Source organism: Bufo bufo, chromosome 4 (genome assembly GCF_905171765.1).
Source record: "Bufo bufo chromosome 4, aBufBuf1.1, whole genome shotgun sequence".
NCBI lineage: Eukaryota > Metazoa > Chordata > Amphibia > Anura > Bufonidae > Bufo > Bufo bufo.
In genome coordinates this window covers 583,523,749-583,543,647 of record NC_053392.1, presented here as the reverse complement: position 1 = coordinate 583,543,647, position 19,899 = coordinate 583,523,749, and the positions used below count along the sequence as shown (strand labels likewise).

Sequence of the window (19,899 nt, the reverse complement as noted above, 5' to 3'; positions counted from 1 at the left end):
CATTTATAAAAATTAGAGTAGAATGCAATAATACAAAAAAAATGCCCCCAAAGGTGTCCATAGTCTTTAATAAGATCCCCTACAGGCCAAATGTGTCACAAACATTACCTCAGGAGTTCTAATTTTCCCTCATGGCAACCAGAGGTCAGCTTCCATTTTGTAACCTGCACTGGGAGAAATGAAACCTTGATTGGTTGCTATGGGTAACGCCCATTTTCTCCTCTGAATTCATAGCCAGACCTATGTATATTTAACAACATTCCGGTTGGTAAATTCAGGTCATGTAAGCTCCACCCCCTGGAACGCCCCCAAACTGCCTACTTATAGGCAGGCTTCCACAACCCAAATTTGCCGGAACTGTCTCTTAAAATTAGGGACAGTCCCTGAAAATCCGGGAATGTTGGCAACTATGGCCTACATTCCTTTACAGCCCAGTTTGGTGACAGTACTGCCATGGTAGAGTAGTTAGTTGCACCATGTGCTGCAGGTTGCTAGGAAACGGGGAAAAAAATAAAATAAAACCCACAGGCCGGATAAATGGCAGCCATTTTGTATCACACAGGAAAAGCATTGGCAGAAAATGCTCAAAATGACCTCCATGGATAGTAGAAATTGTGTCAAATATTGGTCCAAGTTATAACTTTTTTTTTTATATTTCACAAAGATGTTCCCCTGGCATGGGTACTGCCATGCCAACACTTTACTTGGCAGCGCCAATTCTGATGGTTAACAAAATGAAGGAAACATAGGTCCACAATGAGAGACGTTGGCTGTAAACTTGCAAATCGTGTCAGATAAAAACCGCACATCGCCTCCGAGAAGTCCAAGTGTTGGGTCATTTTGCAAAAAGCTGGCAAACTCGATATAAAAAAAAATAAAAATAAAGTGTAAAAATGCAATATTTCTGGATTAAAAGCTTAAACCAAAAACCTGGTAATAAATAGTCACAAATCCATAGAAAAAGAAGAAGTGAAGGGGTAAAGTGCAAACGGAAGCACCAGGGAGTTGTGGGGTCTTGTTAAATCCTAATCTGGTAGCCAACATCATTGAGGGTGCTGAGGTCCGCTGGCGTCCTGTCCATTGTGGCCGGCCTAGGAAGAAGATAACAGGAAGAGGTTACCGGGTGGAGCCGACAACATGAACTGTACACAGCTCCTAGCCAAAAATACCTATGGAGCTACTTTTGCCCACACTAAAGCCTGTATTACACCAACAGATTATCTGACCAATATCTGTCCAATCAGACCAATAGTTGGTGTGTATAACAAAAGATCTGTGTGTAATAGGTCATCTGACCAATGATTGGTTAGAAAATCTGTCACATAATCTGTCGGTGTAATACAGACCTTAGCCTTAACTAACAACTGGAAGAAAATATGATTCCAGGATCAGACTACACAGTGTTTGTTTGTGGTCTGTTACCATGGAAACACATGGGCCTGAATAAAGATTGTAGAAACAAAAATCAACTGAAATTTTTTGATTAAAGAAATTTTCTCATCTGAGACACTAGTGGCTTATAGCTAGGATATACCACCAATGTCAGACAGGTGATACCCACACCTGTCTCCAGAATAGGACCCCCTTAGTGAGCGGAGAGCAGCCATGCACGTGTGGTCGCCCTCCATTCATTTGTAGGAGACTGGTAGCTCAGCTATCTCCTGCAGTCCCATAGAAGTGAATGGAGCAGTGGACGCACTTGCGCAGTGCGCTCTCTAATCATTTCTATGGGACTTCCCAAAAGAGCTTGGCTATTTTCCGAATTCCCATAGAAGTGAATAGAGAGCATGCCATGAATGTGCGGTACCGCCCTTCTTCACTCTTGGGGGCCCGTTCTGGGCATAGGTGGGACCCGCACCTAGAGATATGCCACCAATGTCTCAGATGAGACAACCCCTTTCACAACATTTATCAACCTATCCAAAGGATAGATGATAAATGTATGATCGATGGCGGTCCGACCACTGGGACTCTCACCAATCAAGAGAACGCAGCAGTGGTGCACATGCGCTCTATTGCTCCCTTCACACAGAGGACTCTGTTCTCGTGATCGGTGGGGGTGCCAGGGGTCGGTTCCCCCGCAATCCTACATTATCACCTATCCTCTTCTGTCAATGAATATATTATATTTTTATTATACATATTATATTGTCAATAAATATATATATTTTTTTATTATATATATTATGTTGTCAATAAATATATTTATATCTGTTTGTTGGAAAGCTGGGTGATATCAGCATGTCATCTTTACCTTGGAAAAGCTGGGTCACAACTGGTATCATCTATAGATCATAATAGAAATCACAGCAATGCGAAGATTCCTTAAATTGCGTTTTATTTGGTGATCGTGAAATGCGGCAACAACGTGTAACACGTTTTCGGCTACATTAGCCTTCATCAGACACTGTGCCGCGTGGTAATGAAATCTTAAGTAGAGAGACACACGCTTAGGCCTCTTTCAGACGGGCGTTGCGGGTACGTTGCGGGAACATGCAAGATTTTTCCGCGCGAGTGCAAAACATTGTAATGCATTTTGCACTCGCGTGAGAAAAATCGCGAATGTTTGGTACCCAAACCCGAACTTCTTCACAGAAGTTCGGGCTTGGGATCGGTGTTCTGTAGATTGTATTATTTTCCCTTATAACATGGTTATAAGGGAAAATAATAGCATTCTGAATACAGAATGCATAGTAAAATAGCGCTGGAGGGGTTAAAAAAAAAATAAAAAAAATATTTAACTCACCTTAATCCACTTGCTCGTGCAGCCCGGCTTTTGTTCTGTCTCCTTCTTTGCTGATTGCAGGAAAAGGACCTGTGGTGATGTCACTCCGTTCATTACATGGTCCATCACATGATCGTTCACCATGGTAAAAGACCGACCATGTGATGACCGGAGTGACATCACCACAGGTCCTTTTCCTGCAATCAGCAAAGAAGGAGACAGAACAAAAGCCGGGCTGCACGAGCAAGTGGATTAAGGTGAGTTAAATTATTATTATTATTATTATTATTTTTAACCCCTCCAGCGCTGTTTTACTATGCATTCTGTATTCAGAATGCTATTATTTTCCCTTATAACCATGTTATAAGGGAAAATAATAATGATCGGGTCGTCTACCGCATCCGCACTTGCTTGCGGATGCTTGTGATTTTTACGCAACCCTATTCATTACTGCGTTACATGAAAAACACACAAAGAGGAGCATGCTGCGATTTTCACGCAACGCACAAGTGATGCGTGAAAATCACCGCTTGTGTGCACAGCCCCATAGAAATGAATGGGTCCGAAATTCAGTGCGGGTGCAATGCGTTCAACTCCCGCATCGCATCCGTGCGGAATACTCGCCCGTGTGAAAGGGTCCTTAGAGTAAGGTGCTGTCAGGTGACACACAGAACCACTGGTGCTGACAGCACCTTACTCTAAGGCCCCTTCACACGGGCGAGTATTCAGCGCGGATGCGATGCGCGAGTTTAATGCATTGCACCCGCACTGAATACCGACCCATTCATTTCTATGGGGCTGTTCACATGAGCGGTGATTTTCACGCGTCACTTGTGCATTGCGTGAAAATCGCAGCATGCTCTATATTCTGCGTTTTTCACGCAACGCAGGCCCCATAGAAGTGAATGGGGTTGCGTGAAAATCGCAAGCATTCGCAAGCAAGTGCGGATGCGGTGCGATTTTCACGCATGGTTGCTAGGTGACATGGTTATAAAGGATACCCGGTATGAACAACATGGTTATAACATGGTTATAAGGGAAAATAATAGCATTCTGAATACAGAATGCTTAGTAGGTGATCAATTGAGGGTTAAAAAAAAAATAAAAAAAATTAACTCACCTTCTCCTCTTGTTCGCGTAGTTCCCGGTCTCTTCTTTACTTCTTTAATGATGAACTACCGGCTAGGACCTGTGGGGACGTCAGATCACATGCTCCAATCACATAGTCCATCACCACGGTGATGTACCATGTGATTGGAGCATGTGATCTGACGTCACCAAAGGTCCTTTAGCCCACAGCTCATCATTAAAGAAGTAAAGAAGAGACCGGGAACTACGCAAACAAGAGGAGAAGGTGAGTTAATTTTTTTATTTTTTTTTAACCCTCAATTGATCACCTACTAAGCATTCTGTATTCAGAATGCTATTATTTTCCCTTATAACCATGTTATAAGGGAAAATAATAAAATCTACACAACACCGAACCCAAGCCCGAACTTCTGTGAAGAAGTTCGGGTTTGGGTACAAACATGCGTGATTGTTCTCACGCGAGTACAAAACGCATTACAATGTTTTGCACTCACGCGGAAAAATCGCGGGTGTTCCCGCAACGCACCCGCACATTTTCCCGCAACGCCCGTGTGAAAGAGGCCTAAGAGTGTGTCTCTCTACTTAAGATTTCATTACCACGCGGCACAGTGTCTGATGAAGGCTAATGTAGCCGAAAACGCGTTAACACGTTGTTGCCGCATTTCACTGTATCACCAAATAAAACGCAATTTAAGGAATCTTCGCATTGCTGTGATTTCTATTATAATACGACTGGGGTGGGAACCCTATACACAGCAGATACCCAGTATGAACAAATTTGTTACATAAATCATCTATAGATCATAATGTTTTAACCACCTCAGCCCCCATGGCTTAAACACCCTAAAAGACCAGGCCACTTTTTACACTTCTGACCTACACTACTTTCACCATTTATTGCTCGGTCATGCAACTTACCACCCAAATGAATTTTACCTCCTTTTCTTCTCACTAATAGAGCTTTCATTTGGTGGTATTTCATTGCTGCAGACATTTTTACTTTTTTTGTTATTAATCTAAATTTAACGATTCTTTTGCAAAAAAATGACATTTTTCACTTTCAGTTGTAAAATTTTGCAAAAAAAACGAGATCCATATATAAATTTTGCTCTAAATGTATTGTTCTACATGTCTTTGATAAAAAAAAAATGTTTGGGTAAAAGTTATAGCGTTTACAAACTATGGTACAAAAATGTGAATTTCCGCTTTTTGAAGCATCTCTGACTTTCTGAGCACCTGTCATGTTTCCTGAGGTTCTACAATGGCCAGACAGTACAAACCCCCCACAAATGACCCCATTTCGGAAAGTAGACACCCTAAGGTATTCGCTGATGGGCATAGTGAGTTCATAGAACTTTTTATTTTTTGTCACAAGTTAGCGGAAAATGATGATTTTTTTTTTTTTTTTTTTCTTACAGAGTCTCATATTCCACTAACTTGTGACAAAAAATAAAAACTTCCATGAACTCACTATGCCCATCAGCGAATAGCTTGGGATGTCTTCTTTCCAAAATGGGGTCACTTGTGGGGTAGTTATACTGCCCTGGCATTCTAGGGGCCCAAATGTGTGGTAAGGAGTTTGAAATCAAATTCTGTAAAAAATGGCCAGTGAAATCCGAAAGGTGCTCTTTGGAATATGGGCCCCTTTGCCCACCTAGGCTGCAAAAAAGTGTCACACATGTGGTATCTCCGTATTCAGGAGAAGTTGGGGAATGTGTTTTGGGGTGTCATTTTACATATACCCATGCTGGGTGAGAGAAATATCTTGTCAAAAGACAACTTTGTATAAAAAAATGGTAAAAGTTGTCTTTTGCCAAGATATTTCTCTCACCCAGCATGGGTATATGTAAAATGACACCCCAAAACACATTCCCCAACTTCTCCTGAATACGGAGATACCACATGTGTGACACTTTTTTGCAGCCTAGGTGGGCAAAGGGGCCCATATTCCAAAGAGCACCTTTCGGATTTCACTGGTCATTTTTTACAGAATTTGATTTCAAACTCCTTACCACACATTTGGGCCCCTAGAATGCCAGGGCAGTATAACTACCCCACAAGTGACCCCATTTTGGAAAGAAGACACCCCAAGGTATTCGCTGATGGGCATAGTGAGTTCATGGAAGTTTTTATTTTTTGTCACAAGTTAGTGGAATATGAGACTTTGTAAGAAAAAAAAAAAAATCATCATTTTCCACTAACTTGTGACAAAAAATAAAAAATTCTAGGAACTCGCCATGCCCCTCACGGAATACCTTGGGGTGTCTCCTTTCCAAAATGGGGTCACTTGTGGGGTAGTTATACTGCCCTGGCATTTTCCAGGGGCCCTAATGTGTGGTAAGTAGGTAAATGACCTGTGAAATCCTAAAGGTGCTCTTTGTAATATGGGCCCCTTTGCCCACCTAGGCTGCAAAAAAGTGTCACACATGTGGTATCGCCGTATTCAGGAGAAGTTGGGGAATGTGTTTTGGGGTGTCATTTTACATATACCCATGCTGGGTGAGAGAAATATCTTGGCAAAAGACAACTTTTCCCATTTTTTTATACAAAGTTGGCATTTGACCAAGATATTTCTCTCACCCAGCATGGGTATATGTAAAATGACACCCCAAAACACATTCCCCAACTTCTCCTGAGTACGGCGATACCACGTGTGACACTTTTTTGCAGCCTAGATGCGCAAAGGTGCCCAAATTCCTTTTAGGAGGGCATTTTTAGACATTTGGATACCAGACTTCTTCTCACGCTTTGGGGCCCCTAGAATGCCAGGGCAGTATAAATACCCCACATGTGACCCCATTTTGGAAAGAAGACACCCCAAGGTATTCAATGAGGGGCATGGCGAGTTCATAGAAATTTTTTTTTTTTGGCACAAGTTAGCGGAAATTGATATTTTTTATTTTTTTCTCACAAAGTCTCCCTTTCCGCTAACTTGGGACAAAAATTTCAATCTTTCATGGACTCAATATGCCCCTCACGGAATACCTGGGGGTGTCTTCTTTCCGAAATGGGGTCACATGTGGGGTATTTATACTGCCCTGGCATTCTAGGGGCCCTAAAGCGTGAGAAGAAGTCTGGAATATAAATGTCTAAAAAATTTTACGCATTTGGATTCCGTGAGGGGTATGGTGAGTTCATGTGAGATTTTATTTTTTGACACAAGTTAGTGGAATATGAGACTTTGTAAGAAAAAAAAAAAATAATTCCGCTAACTTGGGCCAAAAAAATGTCTGAATGGAGCCTTACAGGGGGGTGATCAATGACAGGGGGGCGATCAGGGAGTCTATATGGGGTGATCACCCCCCCTGTAAGGCTCCATTCAGACGTCCGTATGCGTTTTGCGGATCCGATCCATCTATCAGTGGATCCGTAAAAATCATGCGGACTTCTGAATGGAGCTTTACAGGGGGGGTGATCAATGACAGGGGGGTGATCAATGACAGGGGGGTGATCAGAGAGTCTATATGGGGTGATCACCCCCCTGTCATTGATCACCCCCCTATAAGGCTCCATTCAGATGTCCGTATGTGTTTTGCGGATCCGATCCATGTATCCGTGGATCCGTAAAAATCATACGGACATCTGAATGCAGCCTGACAGGGGGGGTGATCAATGACAGGGGGGTGATCAGGGAGTCTATATGGGGTGATCACCCCCCCTGGAAGGCTCCATTCAGACGTCCGTATGCGTTTTGCGGATCCGATCCATCTATCAGTGGATCCGTAAAAATCATGCGGACATCTGAATGGAGCTTTACAGGGGGTTGATCAATGACAGGGGGGTAATCAATGACAGGGGGGTGATCAGGGAGTCTATATGGGGTGATCACCACAGTCATTGATCACGCCCCTGTAAGGCTCCATTCAGACGTCCGTATGCGTTTTGCGGATCCGATCCATCTATCAGTGGATCCGTAAAAATCATGCGGACATCTGAATGGAGCTTTACAGGGGGTTGATCAATGACAGGGGTGTAATCAATGACAGGGGGGTGATCAGGGAGTCTATATGGGGTGATCACCACAGTCATTGATCACGCCCCTGTAAGGCTCCATTCAGACGTCCGTATGCGTTTTGCGGATCCGATCCATCTATCAGTGGATCCGTAAAAATCATGCGGACATCTGAATGGAGCTTTACAGGGGGTTGATCAATGACAGGGGTGTAATCAATGACAGGGGGGTGATCAGGGAGTCTATATGGGGTGATCACCACAGTCATTGATCACGCCCCTGTAAGGCTCCATTCAGACGTCCGTATGCGTTTTGCGGATCCGATCCATCTATCAGTGGATCCGTAAAAATCATGCGGACATCTGAATGGAGCTTTACAGGGGGTTGATCAATGACAGGGGTGTAATCAATGACAGGGGGGTGATCAGGGAGTCTATATGGGGTGATCACCACAGTCATTGATCACGCCCCTGTAAGGCTCCATTCAGACGTCCGTATGCGTTTTGCGGATCCGATCCATCTATCAGTGGATCCGTAAAAATCATGCGGACATCTGAATGGAGCTTTACAGGGGGTTGATCAATGACAGGGGTGTAATCAATGACAGGGGGGTGATCAGGGAGTCTATATGGGGTGATCACCACAGTCATTGATCACGCCCCTGTAAGGCTCCATTCAGACGTCCGGATGCGTTTTGCGGATCCGATCCATCTATCAGTGGATCCGTAAAAATCATGCGGACATCTGAATGGAGCTTTACAGGGGGTTGATCAATGACAGGGGTGTAATCAATGACAGGGGGGTGATCAGGGAGTCTATATGGGGTGATCACCACAGTCATTGATCACGCCCCTGTAAGGCTCCATTCAGACGTCCGTATGCGTTTTGCGGATCCGATCCATCTATCAGTGGATCCGTAAAAATCATGCGGACATCTGAATGGAGCTTTACAGGGGGTTGATCAATGACAGGGGTGTAATCAATGACAGGGGGGTGATCAGGGAGTCTATATGGGGTGATCACCACAGTCATTGATCACGCCCCTGTAAGGCTCCATTCAGACGTCCGTATGCGTTTTGCGGATCCGATCCATCTATCAGTGGATCCGTAAAAATCATGCGGACATCTGAATGGAGCTTTACAGGGGGTTGATCAATGACAGGGGGGTAATCAATGACAGGGGGGTGATCAGGGAGTCTATATGGGGTGATCAAGGGTGAATAAGGGGTTAATAAGTGACAGGGGGGGGGGGGTGTAGTGTAGTGGTGCTTGGTGCAACATATTACTGAGCTACCTGTGTTCTCTGGTGGTCGATCCAAACAAAGGGGACCACCAGAGGACTAGGTAGCAGGTATATTAGACGCTGTTATCAAAACAGCGTCTAATATACCTGTTAGGGGTTAAAAAAAACACATCTCCAGCCTGCCAGCGAACGATCGCCGCTGGCAGGCTGGAGATCAACTCTCTTACCTTCCGTTCCTGTGAGCGCGCGCGCCTGTGTGCGCGCGTTCACAGGAAATCTCTCGTCTCGCGAGATGACGCGTATATGCGTGACTCTGCGCAGGGCTGCCGCCTCCGGAACGCGAATCTGCGTTAGGCGGTCCGGAGGTGGTTAAGAAATATAATAAAATATTTCAAAATTTTTTATTTCTTAAATCATGCGAGTGATAACAATTTTCGGACTGGCGCTCAGGTTGCCTGTGATCTTTCCTTCCTGACATCATGGGAAGAATCCTGACCTTCTAGTACTGTCAGATCAATAGCAGGATGCCAGGCTCACTTCAGTTCATTCAAGGGTATTCTGTCATCCTGGAATCTGGTGACGCAGCCGGCAGCTGGCAGCAGGGCGGCATCTTCCCCTCCTGATACCAGGATGATAATGCAGCGATTCCACAAATAGACTCCTGTGTTATTACTAAATCCCACTCTCGAAATACTTCTAGGCCAGGGGTGAATGGGGGAAGACTGACGCTGTGACACAAGCGCTATAATTGTCAGGGGGGCAGCAGCATCACACGTGCCAGGGCCGTTAATTCATGGGTAAATATAGGACTCTGTGTCAGCAGCCTTTACTGTAGGGTATGTTTGGATACATGCTGCTTATTTCTGTCTTTGGCTTTTGTGTAATCCTTGACAACAGTAGTATTTACCGGGGGAAAGAATTAGGCACAGCTCAATGGAGAGGGTTGGCATGCCTTGGCGCATCACAGAGAGCGGAGTACAGTGACATGAGGCAGCAGAATCCTTAATTATAAGGTTACGTTTAACTTAACACCCGCCAACGTCACTCACCAACCCGGCAGCTGGGTGTCACCGCCAGCAACACAACACGCTGCGCAGGACTATTAACTCCTTCACGGCTGAGGAAAATGATCATCACTCCATATTCATTGCTTTGTTGCATATTATTTTTTATTTTTTTTAATGAATAACACTTCATTGTGTAGGATAGTTGTTTTTTTATGTACCTATACCATATATATATATATATATATATATATATATATATATATATAGCTAAAAAAAACTAGTTATTTTACATTTATTACAAAAAGAAATTATATCATACAACATATTAAACATTAATATTATGTGGTGGTTATAATCATCGCTTACCATTATTAGTGAGTGCCATTATTATTATTAGTGATTTTTATTATTCAATTGTATTTTATTTTTATATTATTATAAGTGGCTGATTTAATTATTCTCATCATTATTATATGTGTTTATTATCATCAATATTATTATTAGTGGTGAATTTTATCATCATCACTAGTGGCTATTATCCTATTATGATAATTATTAATGATGGTTATGATTATTCATGGATATTATTATTGTTAGAGGTTATTTTTTATAATTAGTGATATTATTAGTGGTGAATTTTATTATTATTATTATCATCATCATCCTCATAATTATTATTATTATTAGTGGTTATTATTGTTACAATTTTTTTTATTATTATTATTATAATCATAATTATCAGAGGTTATTATCCTTACTATTTTTATCCTTATTACTAATGGTGGTTAGTATTATTATTTGTAGTAATTATAATTATTATTAGTAGTTATTATTAGTGATTGTTATTATTATTAGTGGTGAATTTTACTTATATTATTATTATTATTATTATTATTAGTGGTGGTGGTTGTTAGAATTAGTGGTTATTATACTTATTTTTATTATTATAATAATTAATTAGTGGTGAATATTATTATTATTAGTGATTCTAATTATTTTATAATAACTAATATTTTTGTAGGTTATTATTAGTGATGTCGGTATTATTGCTGCTTTTATTGCATTTTGTATGTACATTACATAAAAAATACTACAAGATAAATATGATTAATTCTGGCAAAATTGTACATTTTGGGAGGCCATTTTATTATTTTACTACATTATTATAAACTTAATTAGGGTCATTTATCAAAGACCAGCGTTTTACGCTTCTTTGACATCCCTGTGCCGGGGCTGAAGGCCGCGCCTCTGTCATGCCCTCACGCCGCCCTGGTCACTCCCTACTGGCAAAGGATGGCATAGAAACTCTGCATGCGCTTAAATTTAGGCACACAGGCGTTCAAAAAGTCGCAAACCACAGACGTGTGACCAATTTTTGGAATAGGGGGTCATAATAAATTAGCCCTAATGTGTCTAAACAAAAGCAAGGGAAAAAGAATAACTTATTTTTATAACTACTTGATACTGTACTATTATCTACTTTATGTACTGTACATAACATAAAAAAGAGGGAGGTAAAACTAGAATAAAATGTTAATGATGGATTCAGAAAAAAAACCCTAAACCTATAGAATGAGGCCTTGTGCATACAGCTACATACATGGGGCGTGTACTGCAGCAGAAGACAGACGGTGAATCTCATACATCATACTTACGATTTATCTCTCCGGAGCGCCCGTCTCTGGGTGCTGATATGGACTCTTGGTGGTGAAACAGATTTTCCTCTTCTTTCTTTTACGGGAGACTGAGCGCTTGAAGACTTCAGGATCTATGAGAATGAATAAAGATATTATTCCGATACAATATAATAATAATATAATATTATAGGACTGAGTCAGCTTCCCCTCATTGTGTAAGCATCCAATACTCAGGTGGTGCTGTACTCATAGATTTTACTACGTTTTAAAGAGGTATTTAAAGGGGTTTTGCCCTCGCTAGGATATGCCCCCATTGTCTGATTGGTGCGTGTCCCACCTCTGGGACACGCACCTACAAGAACGGAGCGGGGAGAGCTGTGGCTGGAGGTTTCCCGGGGTCCGTCCACCACCAAGCGCTGCTCCTATACAAGGGAATGGGAGCGCACCGCGCATGCGCAGCCCCGGCTCCCATTAATTTCTATGGAGCCAGCACTCGGCTATTTTCGGCGACCCCATTGAAATTAATGGAGGGTGGCTGCGCATGCGCAGTGTGCCCTCCATTCATTTCCCCGCTCCGTTCTATCATACAATGGGGGCATATCCTAGCGAGGGCAAAACCCCTTTAAAGGGAACCTGTCACCTAGAAAATGCATATTAAACCGCCAGCAGCACCTTATTGCAGCCTGTAGCATGATTATAAAAGGTGTCTGTGTCTTTTCTGTACAATGCGCCAAAACTCTGAAAAAATACTTTTATTCAAGTGCCCACGCTATGTAAACGATAGTCTTGAAGTCAGGGGGCAGCGGCTTTCTCGCCTGATGTCAAGCGTGCCCCCGCCCCCTTTGCGTTTGATTGATAGGAATTCAAATTCCTTCACCACTGGACGCTCAAACGTAGTCTTGCGCGTGCGCTGTGTCCCTGCAGTGCCTGCGCACTGTTCCACTCCGCTGTGAGGTAGGCTCAATGATTAGGCACTTGCACACGAGAGCCTGCGCATGCGCAAGACTACGCTCAAGCGCCCAGCAGTGAAAGAATTGGACATCCTATCAATCAATCAAATACCAAGAGGCGGGCAAGGGGGCGGGGCACGCTTGACTTCAGGCGAGAAAGCCGCTGCCCTCTTGACTTCAAGACTATCGTTTACATAGCGCACCAAGTTGAATAAAAGTCTTTTTTCAGACTTCTGGCGCATTGTACAGAAAAGACAGACACCTTTTATAGACATGCTACAGGCTGCAATAAGGTACTGCTGGCGGTTTAATATGCATTTTCTAGCTCACAGGTTCCCTTTAAATACTCAGAAAACCTCTTTAAAACGCAGTAAAAACTATTAGTACAGCACCACCTGCAGTTCGTTGCTTTCCTTATTCCTCTGTCCACCTCGCTGAGGTGGTCGCACATGCTGCTGTGACAGTTACAGGGAGAGAGCTGCAGTAGAAAGTACACGCAGCCTGAGCTGTGATAGCAAGAGAGCTGCAGCAGAAAGGAGACGCCTCCTGAACTATGATAGGAATAGTGCTGCAGCAGACAGGACATGCCCCCCCTGAGCTGAGAACGAGAGAGCTGCAGCAAAAAGGACATGCCCTCTGAGCTGCCAGCTTGAAGTAAATCTAGCAGAGCAATTGGAGAAGTGAATGGGGAGATCTCTGGATCCATCTCTGGCTCTAGCTTTGTTAGAAAGAGAGTGTCGTGTACTATTTGATGTCTAATTTATTTATTTTTTACATCAATTATACAGTAGGACAACCCCTTTAAGTCTATTCTGTCATAATTTTAGCAGCGATATGTAAACCTGCACACTAATAAGTGCTTCTAGTCTGTGGTTCTTCAGCTGCTGCAAAACTACAACACCCAGCATGCCCTGACAGATGCCACGCAACAGCTGGAGAGTCACACGTTGGCGATCACAACTGTAATATTTGAGGTTAGTGCCTGATGTAATAATTTGGCAGATTTCCCGGCCTATGACCTCGAGAGACCTACATCTTGTGGTCTGTGGTACAATTTAGAACATATGATTCATAAATCATTTCAGTCTGTTTAGAGGTTTACTTGAAGAAAGAAAGAAATTCTGCCAAGGAAAGCTGCAGCCATCCAGATATTATCCAGTGGCTGCTGGGAAATGTAGTATTACATGGCCGCCATTCTGATAACTGACCAACCATGAATAACCGGAGTCTATCTGTCAGCAGCTCCCCATTGTCAGACAGTGGTCGTCTTAAGGGGTTACTCCTATTTCAGACATTTATGGTATATCTGCCAGATAGGCTACAAAATAAGGGCTCATGCAAACAGCGGGTCCGCAATATGCGGGCACCGGCCGTGTGCACCCCGCATCACGGATGCGGATCCATTCACTTGAATGGGTCCGCAATCCGGACGGTCGGTGCGTAACGGAGGCACGGAACCACTACGGAGCGCTTCTGTGGATTTTCTCTCCGTGCCTCCGCACCGCAAAATAATAGAACATGTTGAATGGGTCTGCATCCGTCTGAGGAAACCGCACGGATGTTTCCCGTGCAATTTGCGGTCCCCAAAGGATGAAACGGCCGAGTCCATGACTCCTAATGCTGACAGATGAGAGATCCACCTCTGGGACCCGCACCTCTCTAAAAAAACGGCTCCCCCTGACCCTGTCCAGCCTTGATGTGGTGGTCAGAGATGGTCGTGAAATGCAGAAACAACGTAGTACTGCCTGTTCGGCTGTTTCCATGGGGCCGGATGGAGTCAGGGGGCTCAGTACTAGAGATGGAACCCGCATCAGACCCCCCCGATCAGACATTTGTGGCTCTTCCTGCAGATAAGATGGGAATAATTCTTTAATGATTTGTACTAAAATGGTTAAAGTCCCTGCAAATTCAGGCTATCCTGGGCTAGAAATTTACAGGGTTATGTAAGTCCCACCCCGTTTGGGGGTGTTCCCAAAAGAGGGGCCTATTTGTCCTGAATTTACCAATTGCAAATTTACACATTTTTTGTTATTTCTGCGAAATTAAAATGCATTAACACCGTATTCAGATAGAATTGTAGCTAGAAGATCCAGGACTCCAATGTGAAGTTTGTACCTACTATGTCATATATAATAGTGGTTTCTTCAGACACAGAAGCCTTTGGCCCTCCTTCAGGGACCAGGACCTGCTGCCATTACTGCCCCTGCAATTCCAATAGTTAAGCTCCTGCCACACAGTGTTAATCCTAAGTACATAGAGGTGAAACTCAAAAAATTCGAATATCGTGTAAAAGTTCATTTATTTCAGTAATGCAAATTAAAAGGAATTGCATTAATGCAGCTTAAAATTAGAATTTTGTGAAAAGGTTCAATATTCTAGGCTCAAAGTGTCACACTCTAGTCAGCTAATTAATCCATACCCCCTGAGCAAAGGGGACCTCAAAATTGTGACTTTGGGGTTTTCATAAGCTGTAAGCCATAATCATCCAAATTATAACAAATAAAGGCTTGAAATATCTCGCTTTGCCTGTAATGAGTCTCATATGTTAGTTTCATCTTTTAAGTTGCATTACTGAAATAAATGAACTTTGCACAATATTCTAATTTTTCGAGTTTCACCTATAGTTGCCAACAGTCACAAATTCGCAGGGACTGTCCCAAAAAATCTGGGCAGTCCTGGGCCGAAAATGGGTGGGAGGTCCCAGAATGTAGCTTACATGCCTCAAATTTACCGGCTACAATGTTGGTAAGTATCCAAATACACTTACATGCATAAGGTTTTATACAGCAGACTTGACACAAGAGGGCAGTATACAGAAAGCTCCCTCCGTTTTGGCGCAGCGGTGTGGAGCATGAAAGATGGACAGGAGACGTCATGGGCTATTACATCAAAATCTTGAGGTTTGTTATGACTGATAATCCAGAGTTTGCTGTTCCGAGCGTGCCAGATTATTGGAATTTTACTGTAATCATTTTAATATTCTAGGCACCTGGATTTAAAATGCAAAATAAGAATTAAAGGGGTTGTCCAGTTTCAAGAGGAAACCGGACAAAACGGGGGACCCGTCTGTCGTAAAGAAGACATCATTACTTACCTGGTAGATCCCGCACCGCCGCTCAAGTTATCTGTTTAATCGGCTGCAGAGGTGATGTCAAATCAACAGCACGTGACTGCTGCAGCCAATTACTGGCTTCAGCAGTGCATCAAAGAGGCCAGCGATTGGCTGCAGTAGTCACATGTTGATGGAACGTCACTGCTGCAGCCGGGTAAATAGATCCAGGCTGGGAGAACAGAAGTGGGATCTGCCAGTTAGGTAATGACTTCTTTATAACATGCGGGTCCCCTGGATTGTCCTAGTTCAGGAGGAGCCCCTTTAATTCTGTAACTATGTGACTCTAGGCCATGCGCAGACCATGCAGCTGCTATGTGGCCTGCCCCGCCCCCTAAATGCTCCTGTCTATCTTTCTAAAGCTAAAGGACCTTTGATGATGTCATAACAGGTCCTGTAAGGGAACTGCACAGTGTTAATAAGGCTACTTTCACACTAGCGTTCGGGTGTCCGCTCGTGAGCTCCGTTTGAAGGGGCTCACGAGCGGCCCCGAACGCATCCGTCTGGCCCCAATGCATTCTCAGTGGAGGCGGATCCACTGAGAATGCATCTGCCTGCCAGCGCTCAGCCTCCGCTCCGCTCAGTGAGCGGACACCTGAACGCTGCTTGCAGCGTTCGGGTGTCCGCCTGGCCGTGCGGAGGCGAGCGGATCCGTCCAGACTTACAATGTAAGTCAATGGGGACGGATCCGCTTGAAGATGACACTATATGGCTCAATCTTCAAGCGGATCCGTTCCCCATTGACTTACAATGTAAAGTCTGAACGGATCCGCTCAGGCTACTTTCATACTTAGAAAATTTTCTAAGTTTTAATGCAGACGGATCCGTTCTGAACGGATGCGAACGTCTGCATTATCGGAGCGGATCCGTCTGATGAAACATCAGACGGATCCGCTCCGAACGCTAGTGTGAAAGTAGCCTTAAGTGTAGTTCCCAGGTTAGAACAGTGCATCTGCCAGGACCTGTGATGACATCATCTTGAACATCACAGGTCCTACAGGATCTAGCAAAGGAACTGCACCAAAAATGGTGTAGTTCCTAGGTTTGAAAGGAACATCTGCCAGGACCTGTGAGGACATCATCACAGGTCCTTCAACCACTAACAGCAAGTATTAGAAGTTCACAATCAGCTCTGCATTGATTTGATCCATACAGACTGGAATGGAGTGGTAAGAGGAGGTACTCCACTTCTCATCATTTACCCCCCCTCCATGCCCTGTTTTCACTTATTGCTCACTCATGTATAATACTTCAGACAGTTACAGTGACCACAACCTCATGTACCTCACACACAGTGACTATAATGTATAACTGACCACATATTTCTGTACACACTGCATCTACAGTATTATACCTTCTATGTCTCAGATCAATACACTGCTCTGTATGTATATATATATATATATATATATTTTACACACACACATACAGCATATATTACACAGCATTATATATACAATATGTACAGATATATAGTATATACAGCAGTATACTGATATGTGAGGTATGAGGTATAATATATGCAGTCTGTATAGATATATAGTATATACAGCAGTGGTCTGTAATGTGAGGTACGAGCTGTAATATATACCTTACATCAATACACTGCTGTATTTACTATATACCTGTACACACTGTATCTATTATACCTCGTACATCACATGTCAGTACACTGCTGTATATACTATATATCTGTACACACTGCATATATTATAACCCGTACCTCACATATCAGTACACTGCTGTATATACTATATACCTGTACACACTGTATCTATTATACCTCGTACATCACATGTCAGTACACTGCTGTATATACTATATATCTGTACACACTGCATATATTATAACCCGTACCTCACATATCAGTACACTGCTGTATATACTATATACCTGTACACACTGCATATCTTATACTCTGTACCTCACATATCAGTATACTACGGTATATACTGTATACCTGTACACACTGCATATATTATACCTCGTACCTCATATATCAGTACACTACTGTATATACTATATACCTGTACACACTGCATATATTATACCTCATACCTCACATAACCGTACACTGCTGTATACACTATACATCTGTACACACTGCATCTATTATACCTCTTTTGTGTGCCAGGCCTGTTTTGTAATCCCAATCCGGCCCTGATGGCATAAATTATAAAATGCAGCAGTAAGCATAGTTATGGAACAAAGGGAGAGGCCTGGAATGGGTAGTGGGAGGGGCTATAAAAGGGGAATGGGGGCCCAATTTAGATTCTTGCTCTGGGGCCCAGTGATTTCTATGTACGCCCCCTGGATACGGGTATTGGCAAGCTGGGGTATATTATAATTCTAGTAATCTAAAAAAATTGAATTCATTCTAATGGAGCTAAAGTACTTAACGGACTTGACTCTAAGAAGCCATGTCACTAAAATAAGAGAAATTCTGTTTCCACGGCAACGGGTAAGAAGTGTTCAGATGTGAACAGAAAGTGGCTGCCCCCCACTATGCAGAACATATTCATGAAACTTAAAAATGAGGTTTAGGTCCGCGCTGAAAGTGCTTTAACTAGAGGTCAGTTCACACACAATCCCTTTTCCAGAGGCCGTTTCCTCAGTCTCTGGCTTCAGCCCCCTCGATCTCTGAACCAACCGGCAGCAGAAAACGTTGTTATCCCTTCAAATAGAAAAAAACATAGTGCAGACCCTCAAGTAAAAGGATTCTCGGTGTTTTATTGTACTTACAAAATCTGTTCTTTTAACATCGCACATAAAAAAGTGGTATTCCTGCCCGACCCGGGTTTCGCTACCTGCTCCGTCTGGGGCGTCACATTTTTTGCTTTCATTAGGGCGGTATTTATTACTCTGTCACACTGGTCACATGTTCACATCTACTTCCCAACCAATTTTCCCATTTTTTTTAAAAAAATGCATCAAAAAAATCCAGCAGGTCTGAAATTTATGGGTGTAGAAGTGGTACATAAAAAAAAAAATGGAGAGGAGGGGATCCACTGAAAAAGATAAATAAAAGGGAAGCGGAATGGATATACAACATGAGTACATTGCAGCCTGCGGGCTTAAATATTGAGTGGGATATTAAATTTGCATGTATGATATAATATAGAGAGAATAATATGTAGGTGGATAAATAATATTTACATGTGTCCCCCAAGGATGACTCTATATGTATCTCTAATATAAAAAAAAAATGTCATAGGGGCTATTAAAGATAACATTGAATCAGGATGACAATTATGTTAATGAGGTAGGGATTGGTAAAATCTAACCCCTGGTATTGCGATTCTGGGCATGTATGCCTTTATGAGTGGCATCTGTTCTCTCCCGAAGTATATTTGAAGGGAGGCAGGATCTATTAGAGGATATACAGCACTCAGTGGAGGGTACTCATAGGTATTTGTCTCTTCCTTTTGTTCAAGCTAGTTTTATGAATGACTGCAAGTACGGAAGGAATGAGATACATACCGTGATGTATTCCTCCTATTCTTCCTATACCGACTTCTAAAGGGAACATCAGACCGACTATTAGATACGGCGCTCCTCCGAGTGAAAGTTTAAACCCAGAGATGATATAAATGCGTGGTAATATGCAGTGGAAAGATTTACATTAGCTTCTGTTGTAAGATGCCTAAACCTTAGTTTGTGAAGGAGACCCTGTATAAGATCCAATAGGACAGACATAGAGTAGACAAACACGCATTTCAACGAATTGTGAAGTTTTTATATATTTTTAGTTCTATATATACACATTGCCGCTATTAATAAAATGTAAGAGATTGTGTTTTTAAAAATCTACAGAAACAGTTAAAATGTCAATAGTGTATTGATAACCAATCCCCGATTACCTGGGGGTTAGGAAGTAGCTGTGAACATGTGACCAATGTGACGGAGTAATAAATACCATCCGAATGAAAGCAAAAAAGGTCAGGCAGGAATACCACTTTTTTATGTGCGAAGTTAAAAGAACAGATTTTGTAAGTACAATAAAACACTGAGAATCCTTTTACTTGAGGGTCTGCACTATGTTTTTTTCTATTTGAAGGGATAACAACGTTTTCTGCTGCCGGTTGGTTCAGAGATCGAGGGGGCTGAAGCCAGAGACTGAGGAAACGGCCTCTGGAAAAGGGATTGTGTGTGAACTGACCTCTACTTAAAGCACCTTCAGCGCGGAC

General features: G+C 42.7%; 1 protein-coding gene across 1 annotated transcript in view; it reads right to left on the bottom strand.

The window, feature by feature from the left end:
* Positions 1–640: 640 nt before the first annotated feature.
* VASH2 (vasohibin 2) overlaps positions 641–19,899 on the bottom strand; it is an 88,143-nt gene continuing 68,884 nt past the window's right edge. Inside the window, exons 7-8 of the mRNA XM_040430414.1 lie at positions 11,672–11,784; positions 641–1,091 (exon numbers count right to left, since the gene is read on the bottom strand). Of these exons, the coding sequence (XP_040286348.1) occupies positions 1,019–1,091; positions 11,672–11,784 (186 nt within the window). The 3' untranslated portion in view covers positions 641–1,018. The remainder of the gene's footprint in view (positions 1,092–11,671; positions 11,785–19,899) is intronic.